This window comes from Mirounga leonina, unplaced genomic scaffold (genome assembly GCF_011800145.1).
Source record: "Mirounga leonina isolate KUSES-001 unplaced genomic scaffold, KU_Mleo_1.0 Mir_177, whole genome shotgun sequence".
Taxonomy (NCBI): domain Eukaryota; kingdom Metazoa; phylum Chordata; class Mammalia; order Carnivora; family Phocidae; genus Mirounga; species Mirounga leonina.
Genome location: NW_023270459.1, coordinates 3,974,433 through 3,986,784, shown reverse-complemented (window position 1 = coordinate 3,986,784; position 12,352 = coordinate 3,974,433). Strand labels below are relative to the sequence as shown.

The window sequence follows — 12,352 nt, the reverse complement described above, 5'->3', positions numbered from 1 at the left end:
AGTTAAAACCTTAATGTCTGTTAATGATAAACACAAACCGCATAAAAAACGCCACTTCCCTTGATCAGACATCAAGTAAACTAGCTATGGCTCCACCCTGCCATATACTTCGCTCCGCCTCTCAGCCCTCATTGGTCTAAACTGCCGCCCGGCAGCCCTGACATTGGCCAGACCCGGGCCGCCGCGTCCAATGGGCGGCGGCGGCGGCTTTTCCCGCGGCCGTTTGCTCTTCTAGTGGGTCGCGGAGGAAGCGGCGGCGGCGGCGGCTTTTCCCGCGGCCGTTTGCTCTTCTAGTGGGTCGCGGAGGCGGCGGCGGCGGTTGAAGAGCGTAACGGTCGCCGGGCTCCGGCACGACGATGGCAGCCTTGGGGCCCGGAGGCTACGCGCGGAACGATGCAGTCGAGAAGCTGCCATCCGTCACGGTGGGAGTTCCGGCGCGGAGGGGCCAGGGCTCTCCGCCCCCCGCTCCGCCGCTCTGTCTCCGGCGGCGGACACGATTCTCGGCGGCGCTGGAGGACACGGTGCAGAACCGGGTGAGGAGCTGTTTGCCCTGCCCACCCCAGGTCCGGGGTCCCTGGGCCTCCCCTGGTCCCGCCCTTAGATCGTTGGCCCCGCCTATCAGCCCTCGGCTCGTCCCCTCAGGCTCCTCTCTGGCCGGCTTCGTTTCAAGGTCCCGCCCCGTTAGTCAGGGCTCCTCCCACTCCCCCGTTTCCTTCTCTCTCGGGCAGTGCCCACCTTTCCCAGCTCATTTCTCCCCCCCCTCCGAGTGTATTTTAGTTCTAATCACCATCGGCTCCCTCCTTCCTGCGTATCCTTTCAGTCACCTTTAGAGGTTTCTCTGGGCCCTTCCGTTTTTGTTGACCTCTCTCTTCGCTGGATCTTTAGGGTATCTACCAGTGTTCAGTCCCCAATCCTACCTACCTCGTCTGTCCCTCAGTTCGCTCCACCTTCTCGCCTTACCTGCCTTCTCTTTCCTTCTCCCTTACCAGTGTGGAATTATTACATATTGCCACCCCAAATTATGGAGACCATTTGAGTGATTGTAAAATCTCAGCACCGCTTCCGGGGGAGGGGAGGGGTGGCGTACAGAACAGTTCCCTGAGTCCTTAGAGAAACAAAGATTTTAGAGTAGGTAGAAGGAATTCCATTAGCACAGCAGCAATTTAAAAAATTGTTCTCCAACTTTCTGAGCTACAAAGTCTGTTTTTATAAAATAGAAGTTACAATAACCATACCATGGAGTTGCAGGGAGCAGAAATGAAATTGTGACTATGACCTGCTTGGCGGAGTCCAGGTAGAGGATGCAAACATGGTAGATGCTGGTGGATCTTGTTCCTGCCACAAAGATTCCTGCTGCACTCTGATTATATCACCCATTCCTGGCTGCAAGGCCTGGGCAAGTGGACCCTGCCCACCTCTCTGGCCATACCTCCATTGTCCTCTCTTTTACCAATGGTCAGTCACCCTAGCCTGCTTTCTGTTTTCCTGAAGCTCCGAGATCTTTACCACCTCCTAAGTGTTTGCTGAGTCCTCTGGGCTTTTCGCTGCAGTCCACCTGGCTGGCTCTTCATCCCTCAAGTCTCAGCCTGAATATCCCTACCCTGAGAGGTCTTCTTGAACCCCAGCCTAAGACAGACATCTACTTTAATCTTTTACCTAGCATCCTGTACTTCATAGCCCTTATCTTGTATGTTCCTGAAAGTGCCTTGTGAGCTCTAACCTGTGTATAAAATAGAGGAATAGCAATAGCAATTTCAGAGAGGCAGTAAGCAATGTGGTTAAGCAGCCTCTGGACCCAGACTGCCTGGGCTTAAACCTTAATTCTGTTTTGTTTTGTTTAAGATTTTATTTATTTATTTTGAGAGAGTGAGAGAGAGTAAGCGTGAGCCGGGCGCAGAGGGAAAGAGAGAAGCATACTCCCCGTGGAGCAGGGAGCCCGATGCAGGGCTCTATCCCAGGACCCTGAGATCACGACCTGAGCCAAAGGCAGATGCTTAACCCACTGAGCCACGCAGGTGCCCCCTTAATTCTGTTCTTGTTATGAGCTGTTCTGTGCCTCAATTTCCTCATCTGAGGAAATACGGATATAATATAAATGAGAATAATGAGAATAATAATGTAAATACATATTTATAAATATAATATAAAGATTTCCTTGTAGGGTATTTGTGAGGATTAAGTGAGCTCACATATCTTAAGCATTAGAACAATACCTGGCACATTGCAATTACTCTATTAGTGGTAGCTACTACTGCTTTGATTCTGTATTTTGGGTAATTGGTGTCATTTATTTATTTTTCTTGTTTGGTGGCACAGAGTCCCTCTGGCTAACATAAGATCTACTTTAAAAATTACCATTATGGGGTGCCTGGGTGGCTCAGTTGGTTAAGCATCTGCCTTTGGCTCAGGTCATGATCCCAGGGTTCTGGGATCGAGCCCCGCATTGGGATCTAACCCTGCGTCAGGCTCTCTGCTCAGGGGGGAGCCTGCTTCTCCCTCTGCCTCTGCCTGCCGCTCTGCCTACTTGTGATCCCTCTCTTTTTCTCTGTCAAATAAATAGATAAAATCTTTTTTAAAAATGACCATTATATTATATTAATACCCAGTAATGCTGATTGACAGATATAAAAAACGATGTGAGTGCCATTGCCTGATTGCTTGGGTTAGAGTTCTGGTGCTGCTCCTTCCTGGATGGGTTACCTCTCTGGGCCCCTTTATATCCTCATCTGTAAGATGGAGATGATGATGATGATAATGCCTACATCACAGGGTTATTGTGAACATTAGATAAGTCAGTACAGCTATAGGTATTTAAACAGTGCCTGGCTCTTGGTAAATGCTCAAGAAGTGTGAGCTATTATTATCCTATGTTTGCCTCTCATTTCTGAGGCCAAAGACTTGCTTGAGAATGCTTTACTTTGTAATAATTGGAAGCTAGTATATTCAGGATATGAAAGTACCACAGTTCTAATAGTCCATATTCTAAATAGTTTTAATCAACTGTGATGGAGACTCGCCCATTTAAATTGCTTTGCTTAGAGAATTTTTAAATTTTAAATGTGACTGTTCACTTGTTTCTTTACTTGTTGAACCTCTAGACTGTGAATTTGCTGAGGGAACAGATGGTGTCCACTCTTGCTCACTGCTGTCCCTCCTGCAGGGCCCAGGGTACTGGCTTTGGAGCCAAAGACTAGCTGGGTTTGTAGCCCAACCTTGCCACTCCACAGGTGTGGGATTTTGAGTCTCAATGACCTCATCTGTAAAATAGGGGTGACAGGCGCCTGGGTGGCTCAGTCATTAAGCGTCTGCCTTTGGCTCAGGTCATGGTCCCAGGGTTCTGGGATCGAGTCCCACATTGGGCTCCCTGCTCAGCGGGAAGCCTGCTTCTCCCTCTCCCACTCCCCCTGCTTGTGTTCCCTCTCTCGCTGTGTCTCTCTCTGTCAAATAAATTTAAAAAAAAATCTTAAAAAAAAATAGGGGTGACAATTGCGCCTTCTTCCTTGCGTTGTTGTAGGGTTTCAAACCTTTCATCCATATAAAATACTTAGAAACTTATTCAGAGGTCACCTTCTCAGTGAGGCCTTCTCTCCTTCCCCTATACTCCCAGTCTCCTTCTCTGCTTTATTGTTCTCTTTGCTCCTATCATCACCTGACATCTATTTTACATATTTGTTGTTTTTTATGTCCTCCATCCCATCACCACTAGAATGTGAGCTCCAGGAGGGCAGGGATTTTGTCTGTCTTCCTCACCATTCTGTGTCCTTCAAAGCCATGTTGAGAAGAACAAATGTCAGCTGTTGGTAGCCTGACTGTAGAAGCTCGGTGTTGGAGGTCACAGGGACTGAATGGGTGGCTGAAGCACTGGTGCCACGAAGGACCTCCTGGGACAGGTCCTTCTGACTTGGACGTTTTCTCCACAGGTGTCACTGGAGAAGGTACTTGGCATCACAGCCCAGAACAGCAGTGGCCTAACCTGTGACCCCGGCACAGGCCACGTGGCCTACCTAGCAGGGTGAGTGAATGGAGGCTTTTCCATATGTAGACTGCAGACAAGCTACCTGCCCCTGAGGGCTGCAGAGAGGATTCCCTGGGCCCATCCATGTCTAGAATAGTACCTGGCCTGTGGTGAGCACTATGAAAGCCTTATTGTGACTGCAGGTGGGAGGTGGCAGCAATCCTGGGAAAGACCCAAGGCGTGGTGTCAGACAACTGGATTTATGGCCCAGCTCCACCACGTGATCCACCACGTGAGGTCCTCTGTGAGCACCTCATTTTTCATCCATAAAACAGAACTAGTGATATCCTCCTCTTGGGTAGTTGAGAGGACCGAAAGATATCCTCCTGCTGTTGATTACACAGATACTGATCTAGCCTGGCACTGTTCTAGGCACTGAAGGGACCCTTTCATGCCTATAGGGCAAGCCAGACCTGTAGTCTTTCTTAATGAACTATACCCGTTATTCAGTCTTTGGGATGCAGTCCAGGATAGAGGACAGGGGTGGGCTCTTGAATCTGACAGTGTATGGATTCATATCCCCACTCTGTCCCTGACCAGCTGGGTGGCCCTGGGCAAAGGATTTTTCCCTCTCTGGGCTGCAAGTTGCCTCATCTCTAAAAGGGGGCTAAGATGTCCAACTTCACCTGGCAGTTATGAGGATTTAAAGAGGTTATGCCCATAAGGTCTTTATTAGCCGAGGGTCTGACAGAATAGTTAACCACAGAGGAAGTGTTGGTTTTTGTTTAAGGATATATTATTTAATAATGTGCGGTGCCCTAGAATTCTCAGCGTAGATACCTGGAGGCGGAGGAGAGACTCTTCTGTTCAGAGGGAGCCTTATTTATGTGTGGGCTCTTCTATCGGGAATGGAATCATCCTTGGACCCTAGTACGTCCTTTAGTTTGGGCACATTTTCCTCTTTCTCCCCAGCTGTGTGGTGGTGATTTTGAATCCCAAGGAAAACAAGCAGCAGCACGTTTTTAACACTGCCAGGTAGGCTGGGCCCTGGGCATTGGGTAGGGGTGGGACCAGGGTCCTGGCACCTACCCCCTTCCCCACATTGCTTGGAAGCTTGTAGGTGGGTGACTAACTCATTCACTCACCCACTGGTTCAGCTACATTCTGCTGCTTTGTGCTAGGTAGTGTTCCAGGTGCTGAGGACAGTGAGAATCTCTGCTCTTGTAGAGCTGATAGCTCAGCAGCGGGGGACGACTAAACCAGTTGGCAAATTACTAGGCAACTCTGACCATTGCTGTGGAGGAAAGAATGAGGACGTGTTAGGGTGGGTGTGCAGGCAGAGAATGGTGGGGGACAGGGGAACCATATCAGAGGGCCCAGGGAGGGCCTCCTGGAGGCTGAGAAGTAAGGGGGTGACCCCTGTGAAAGTGTGGGGAGAGTGTTCCAGGTAGAGGGAGCCCCAAGCACAAAGGCCCTGCAGTGGTTAAGAATCTTGGAGTTTTTGAGGAGCAGCCAGGGAGTCCTGTGCCTGGAATAAAGAAGTGAGTGAGGGCGAGATGAGGCGGAGACAGAAGCCACTTCTGGGTACTGGCAATTTTTAAACTTTTTATATTGAAATAATTTTAGACTTTAAAGAACAGTAGAAAGAATGCCTGTATACCTTTCACCCATTTTCCCCAAATGTTAACCTTTTGCCACATTTGCTTTATCATTCTTGGTCTATATATGTGGTAATTTTTTTTTTGAACCATTTGAGAGCAAGCTGCAGACATGACACCCCTGTACCTCTGATTATTTCAGTGTGTATTTCCAGTGGGGGGAGCATTAGCCTTCAAAACCACAATACCATCAGCAAAGGCAGGAAATTAAAATTGGTACATCACTACTATCTAAGCCTCTTTCAAGTTTTAGCATTTATCCCAAGAATGTTCTTTAGAGCGAAAGGGTTCTGTCCAGTATCACACGTTGCATTTAGTTGTCTCTTCAGGCTTTTTCAGTCTGAAGAGGTTTCTTCATCTGTTCTTGACTTCGATGACCTTGACACTTGAGGATTACAGGCCAGGTGTTTTGTAGAATGCCCCAGCCTTTGGGCTTGTCTGATGTTTCCTCATAGACTGAGGTTCTGTAGCAGAAGGAATGCTGCTTTCGCCTCTGCATTCTGGCAAGAGGCTAGATATTGATCTCTCCTATGACTGGTGGTGTTCGCTCGGGCCCTTGGTGAAGGTGGTGTCTGCCAGGCTTTCCCGCTGTGAAGCCTCTTTTCCTCTGGCGATTAGTGAGTATCTTGCGGGGAGCTTCTCTGAAATTGCAGATATTACCCTGTTCCTCATCAGACTTTCCTTCACTAGTCTTAGCATGGCTTTGACATTTTACAAAGGCTCTGCAGGGCATTCTGATGTGCGGCCGGGGCCCTGCGCTGTCAGGTTAGGTCACATGGGCAGGACTTCCCTGTGTTGAGGTCTCCTCATCTCAGAACTGGCTGAGAGTCCTGACTCCAGAGAGTGCCCTTGAGGAATGAGTGCAGTGATGTCCGTATAGCATTTTGCAGAGAGCCGGGCCCAGGCTCAAGGCAGGCGACAGGTCAGCAGTGGCTACAGAAAACAGAAAGCCACAGCAAGCTTGGCTTCAAACGCAAGGGCACGTACCCTTCTTGCGCGGATGCGGTCTGGAGGTGGGCACCCAGGCGGCTGGTGTCTCTGCGAGCATCAGGAACCCCTGGCTGCCTGGCTTTCTGTTCCACCATGCCTGTTGGGCGGCTCCTGTTCTCGAGGCCGTCTCATGGTCCGAGATGAGTTCTGGCTGTCATGTCCTTGATTCGGAAGGAGCGTGACTGGCGATCAGGGCAAAGAGTTCCCTTTGAGAAGCCCTTCTGGAAACCACACACAGCATTTCAGCTTACGTCTCGTTGGCCAGAGTGAACTGCAGCTGTGCCCGTGTGGCTGCAAGAGACGTGAGGGACTGCGCTCGCGCTGGGGGTGCAGCCATCCTAATTAAAACTCGGATTCTGTCGGTGAGGAAGCAGGGGCAAGTGGCCATCGGACAGGCGGCTTGCCTTCTCTGCTGCTGTAGGAGTGATGGGAGGCCACCAGACTTGAGGTGATGATGATAAATGCTCTGTGAGATTGTCAGAACGCAGGACTTACTTACAGATTTGCACACCAATTAACTCAGGTGAGGGAGGCAATTACTAGACTATTAAGGAGCACAGATAAAAAAGAGAGGGGAGAAGAAAACAACAGTGTAGTCCGGGAACCCTGAAACTTGCTGCCAAGAAAACACGCAGACGAGTCTGGTGACTCCGTCCTTGTGCAGGCTGGAGAGAAAGGTGTTAATTGTTCATGGGTTTTCCAGAACACCATGCGTGTTTAGCTGTGGAGCGCATGCTGCAGGCTTGTGTCTGGGTGCGGTCTGCCAGGATCTGCCCTTCAGTACCACCCCCCATAGTTAGGCCAGATCTGTGCCATTTCCTGTACCTGAATTTCTCGGGGTTATAGGGTGGGTGGGGTCTTAGGGAGCCCACCCCTCCTGAGGGAGAGGAAAGGAAGGTCCCTGTCCAGTGACGCCCCCATCTGGGTTTGCGGCCTTTGCTTTGACCCCCATTTCCCTGTGCCACTGACCCCCTTCTGGCAGCAGGGAATGCAAGGGACGCCCTGTGTGCTGTGCTGGGCCCATAGGCAGCTGTGGCTCTGTGGGACCTGCTGGCACTCCCCTCTCCTGGCCTCTCTCAAGGCTTGGAAGCAGAGAGTGGGCAGAGTTCTGTGAGCACAGCCAGACAGGGGTCCGGCTGCCTACCCCACCTTGGAACCAGTGACCAGCCCCTTTCTTTACCCCCAGGAAGTCTCTGAGTGCTCTGGCCTTCTCCCCTGATGGGAAGTACATAGTGACGGGGGAGGTGAGTTGTGATGGTGACTGGGTGGGGAGGGATCTGGGGCCATTCCTTCTACCCCCCAGTAGGCCTGGGAAGTCCCTAGAATAGCTTCTCCCCAGGCCAGAAAGTCCCATGGCAGATGGGGGAGGCGACTTTTGGACACATCCTGGGGCAATGCCAATTTCAGCCCTAATAGCCCTTCTAGCCCTGCCTGGCGCAGAACCTATCCGCAGTAACGGCCCCACCTTCCCCAGAACGGGCACAGGCCTGCTGTGCGCATCTGGGACGTGGATGAGAAGAGTCAGGTGGCAGAGATGGTGGGCCACAAGTACGGCGTGGCCTGTGTGGCCTTCTCCCCCAATATGAAGCACATTGTGTCCATGGGCTACCAGCACGACATGGTACTCAACGTCTGGAACTGGAAGGTGAGATGACCGGTGGGGGTGTGGGCCGGCAGCCAGCTGCCAGAGCACTCTGAGGCTCAGGCGTTGAGCGAACTAAATGAAATAATTTGGTGAAAGTGTTCATTTATCAAAAAAAATATTTATTGAGCACCTATTGCATGCTGATCCCCGTTCTAGACACTTACTGTGAGGCATATGACAAGCTCTCAACTAGTGGAATTACATAATTATTTTCTTTTCTTTTTTTTTTAAGATTTTATTTATTTATTTATTTGAGAGAGAGAGCACATGAGAGAGGGGAGGGTCAGAGGGAGAAGCAGACTCCCTGCTGAGCAGAGAGCCCGATGCGGAACTCGATCCTGGAACTCCAGGATCATGACCTGAGCCGAAGGCAGTTGCTTAACCAACTGAGCCACCCAGGTGCCCCTACATAATTATTTTCATATAGACCAGCTGTGACCTTGAGCAAGTGACTTTATTTCTCTGTGAGTCTTTCCTCATCTGTAAGATGGATATGCTAGCATCTACCTCATTGAGTTGTGAGAATTCAATGAGTTATGTGCCGGAAGGCTGGACTTTGGAACAGCTAGGGGAGGACTTGGAGGTGGCAGAGGTGGGTATCAAATCCTGGCTCTGTTCATTACCTGCTGTGTGACCTTAAGCACATGACACTACCTCTCTGTGCCAAAGGAGAAGCACCTTCCACATAGGACTATCGAGAGGATTTCATGCTGTGCAGGCTCAGCCGTGTGTGAGCTGTAGAGCATGGACTCTTGGGGAGAGCTCTGGAACTTACATGTGGAAACCTTTCCAAGCCTCAAGTCTCCTCTGTATTGGGAAAGATAAGAGTGCCACACATAGGTTTTTCCATAAAGCAGCTCACTGGAGGACCCAAAGAAAACCGACTTGGAGCAGGGGAGGGTGAGGAGATATAGGGCTGAGAGCAAAGGCACAAATGATCCAATGGATGGGTGCTGGCATAAATTTGTCTGCATTGATTTTTTTCCAGAAAGACATTGTGGTGGCTTCCAACAAGGTATCGTGCAGGGTCATCGCCCTCTCCTTCTCAGAGGACAGCAGCTATTTTGTCACTGTAGGGAACCGGCACGTGAGGTTCTGGTTCTTGGAAGTCTCCACAGAAGCAAAGGTAGGTTTCTTACCCTGCCCCCTTAGCCAGGCTGGGGGAGTAACCTTAGGAGCAGTATGGACTACTGTTTTTACCTGACATTTGGAGGCAATGGCCTCAAAGGTTGTCTGGCCTCTGGTTCAACTTCTGCTTCTGGGCCTGCTCTGTAGGTGGTGTCAGGCCCTGCTGGGAAATCTCCTCCCCACCCACTGACCCTGGGGCCAGATCTCTTTCCTGGACTGCTGCCTTCCAGCCCCTCTGCCTGGAAGTGTGTATTCTGTTTTTTTCTTCCCTTCTCCATTTGGAGGAATGTCTTAGAGTCCTTCTGTTGAGCTCTGTGTCATAGTCTCTGGCCGTAAGAGTCCCATTGTGACCTTGCTGGGATCTAGGCCATGTGGACAGTGTCTTACCGTGCCCTTCTATGCCTCCAGGTGACGGGCACGGTGCCCCTTGTAGGGCGTTCAGGCATCCTGGGTGAGCTGCACAACAACATCTTCTGCGGCGTGGCTTGCGGCCGGGGCCAGATGGCAGGCAGTACCTTCTGTGTGTCCTACTCGGGCCTCCTTTGCCAGTTCAACGAGAAGAGGGTGCTGGAGAAGTGGATCAACCTGAAGGTACCCCACCCCTCCTCCCTGCCAACAAGGGGAAAAACACTCTTCCCAGGATACTCAGTAATATCCCTGCCTGGTAGTTGATCCCACTCACTCTGGGTCTGACTCCTCAGAAGTTCTGCTTGTGAGACTCTGGGTGAGTGACTCTCCCTCTCTGAACCTCAGTTTCCTCATCTGTAAAATGGAAATCCTGCTGCCTACCTCACAGAGTTGATCAGGGAGTCCCATGAGATAATAAATAGAAGGCAGGCAGCACAGTTCCTGGTTCCCTGTCATGGGCTCAAGGTTACAATTCTCTCCCATCACTGTTTGACCCAGTCCCCATTTCTCTTCTTCACTGAGTACTCGTAGCTGGTGGGAAGACTGCATCTTTTTTTTTTTTTTTTTTAATCTAAGGTATTATTCACTTTGTTTTTCAGTCAAAAAAGGACTATTTTAAAAATACATAACGTTTTATTTTATTTATTTTTTAAGATTCTTTTGACAGAGAGAGACAGCGAGAGGGGGAACACAAGCAGGGGGAGTGGGAGAGGGAGAAGCAGGCTTCCCGCCGAGTAAGGAGCCCGATGCGGGGCTCGATCCCAGGACCCTGAGATCATGACCTGAGCCGAAGGCAGTCGCTTAACCAACTGAGCCACCCAGATGCCCCGAAATACGTAACATTTTAAATTAAAGGATGACATACTTATAAATTGCAGAACCACTTTTCTTCAGGTTCTGAGGGTTTGAATCCAAACCGTTTTCCTGTTCTGAGACTGGATGGCTCTCAGCAGGAGCATCATGGTTTTACCTCCTTTTCCTAGCCCTGCTCCTGTGGCTCCCCTCTAGAACTCACCTTTAGGGCTAATGGCATCAGGCCTGTGGAAGAATTGGGAGTTTCATCTGTTTTTCCTAGATGGTTAAACATCATTTGTTTTTTTCTCGTTTGAATCCTCTTTCTAGAACTTCAGCGGGTTAAGCAAGTCCAAAGCTTTCGACAGATGGATGATTAGCCCCTGAGCAGTTGTCTTAAATGACTTATAAATTAAGTCCCTCTAGATTTGGAAAAGCTCCTCTAATCAGCATCCAGAGGTCTGGCACTTCCTGCCCCTTCTATCTGGGTATCCTGGTGGGATAGCGGGTCCGAGAGCCTTTTCTGTATACAGTCACATTTTTCCGTGTTGCTCTGAAGTCTAATCTCTCTGAAGTTGTTTTTAAACAATAGGGAATAAAACATAAGCCCCCAATTCCACCGTGCTTCTGCATGTTACCTCTCCAAGGTCATAGTCTGCTGAGCAGATGATTTTCCACACACAGCTGAGTTTCTCTATAGACAGTGATGACAGTTCTTTTGCTGTTTGTGCCTCTGCCTGCCTGCTGGCACGTTTCCTTCAGTAGTGACTGCTAATATTCCTGATTCCAGAAGTTTACAATTTGCTGAAATGGGCTTCTTAGACCCAAGGAACTCTAAGGCTTCTCTGGAGGCTGACGTCTGCTCTGTTAGTCCCTATGTCTCTGCACTGGGTTACATGGAGCATCAAGTCCACTTGGGTCCCCTTTGCCCCCACAGGTCTCCTTATCTTCCTGCCTCTGTGTCAGCCAAGAGCTCATCTTCTGCGGCTGCACAGATGGGATAGTCCGCATCTTCCAGGCCCACAGCCTGCAGTACCTCGCGAACCTGCCCAAACCACACTACCTTGGGGTGGACGTGGCCCAGGGCCTGGAGCCCAGGTACTGCCCTGCAGAGGGTGGGAGAGGGGCCCACCCAGAGTCTGTCTGCTGACATCCGTTCGTGCTTCCAGCTTAACGTACCCACCTGGCCAGCCCTGGGCTGGAAGGATAGAGTTAGAGCGAGGCAGCAAAATCTCTGCCACCATGAAGTCTGCGGTCTAGTGAGGGAGCTTGATGATAAACAAGTATACAAACAAGGTCGTTTCAGATAGCCCTAAGTGCTCTGGTGACATAAACCAGGAACTCAGGAAGGAAAGTGCCTGGCGGTGGGGCTGTGTTGCTTGGGAGCCAGAGGAGGTGTCTCTGGTGAGGAGGAGCCAGCTATGTGGAGAGGTGGGTCCTAACAGCAAGTATAAAGACCTGATGGGCAAAACGCCCTGGGCTTGGCATGTTGCGTGAACAGCTAGGGGCTGCATGGCTGGAGTGCGCCAGGGGAGGATGTTAGACAGTTCTGAACATTGATGGAGGCTGGCAGGGGGAGCTTTGTAGTCTTTTCTGAGGTCAGTGGGTAGCCACTGGAGATTTCAGGCATTGGAGTTAGTTATACGGTCGGCCTTAAGCATTAGAGCCCTCTGGCTGCCATGTTGAGAATGGGTGGAAGGGCTGAGCTATGGTGTAAGGCTGTTGGGGGGAGGGGCCACCTAACCAGGGGGTGCTGGGTGCCTGGGGTTGCCTCTT

General features: G+C 50.4%; 1 protein-coding gene across 1 annotated transcript in view; it reads left to right on the top strand.

Annotated features, from left to right (window-relative positions):
* Nucleotides 1-276: 276 nt before the first annotated feature.
* The window catches only part of WDR62 (WD repeat domain 62), a 41,763-nt gene continuing 29,687 nt past the window's right edge, over nucleotides 277-12,352 (top strand). The window contains exons 1-8 of the mRNA XM_035023591.1: nucleotides 277-533; nucleotides 3,921-4,012; nucleotides 4,928-4,990; nucleotides 7,790-7,847; nucleotides 8,078-8,248; nucleotides 9,237-9,374; nucleotides 9,785-9,967; nucleotides 11,514-11,674. Of these exons, the coding sequence (XP_034879482.1) occupies nucleotides 357-533; nucleotides 3,921-4,012; nucleotides 4,928-4,990; nucleotides 7,790-7,847; nucleotides 8,078-8,248; nucleotides 9,237-9,374; nucleotides 9,785-9,967; nucleotides 11,514-11,674 (1,043 nt within the window). The 5' untranslated portion in view covers nucleotides 277-356. The remainder of the gene's footprint in view (nucleotides 534-3,920; nucleotides 4,013-4,927; nucleotides 4,991-7,789; nucleotides 7,848-8,077; nucleotides 8,249-9,236; nucleotides 9,375-9,784; nucleotides 9,968-11,513; nucleotides 11,675-12,352) is intronic.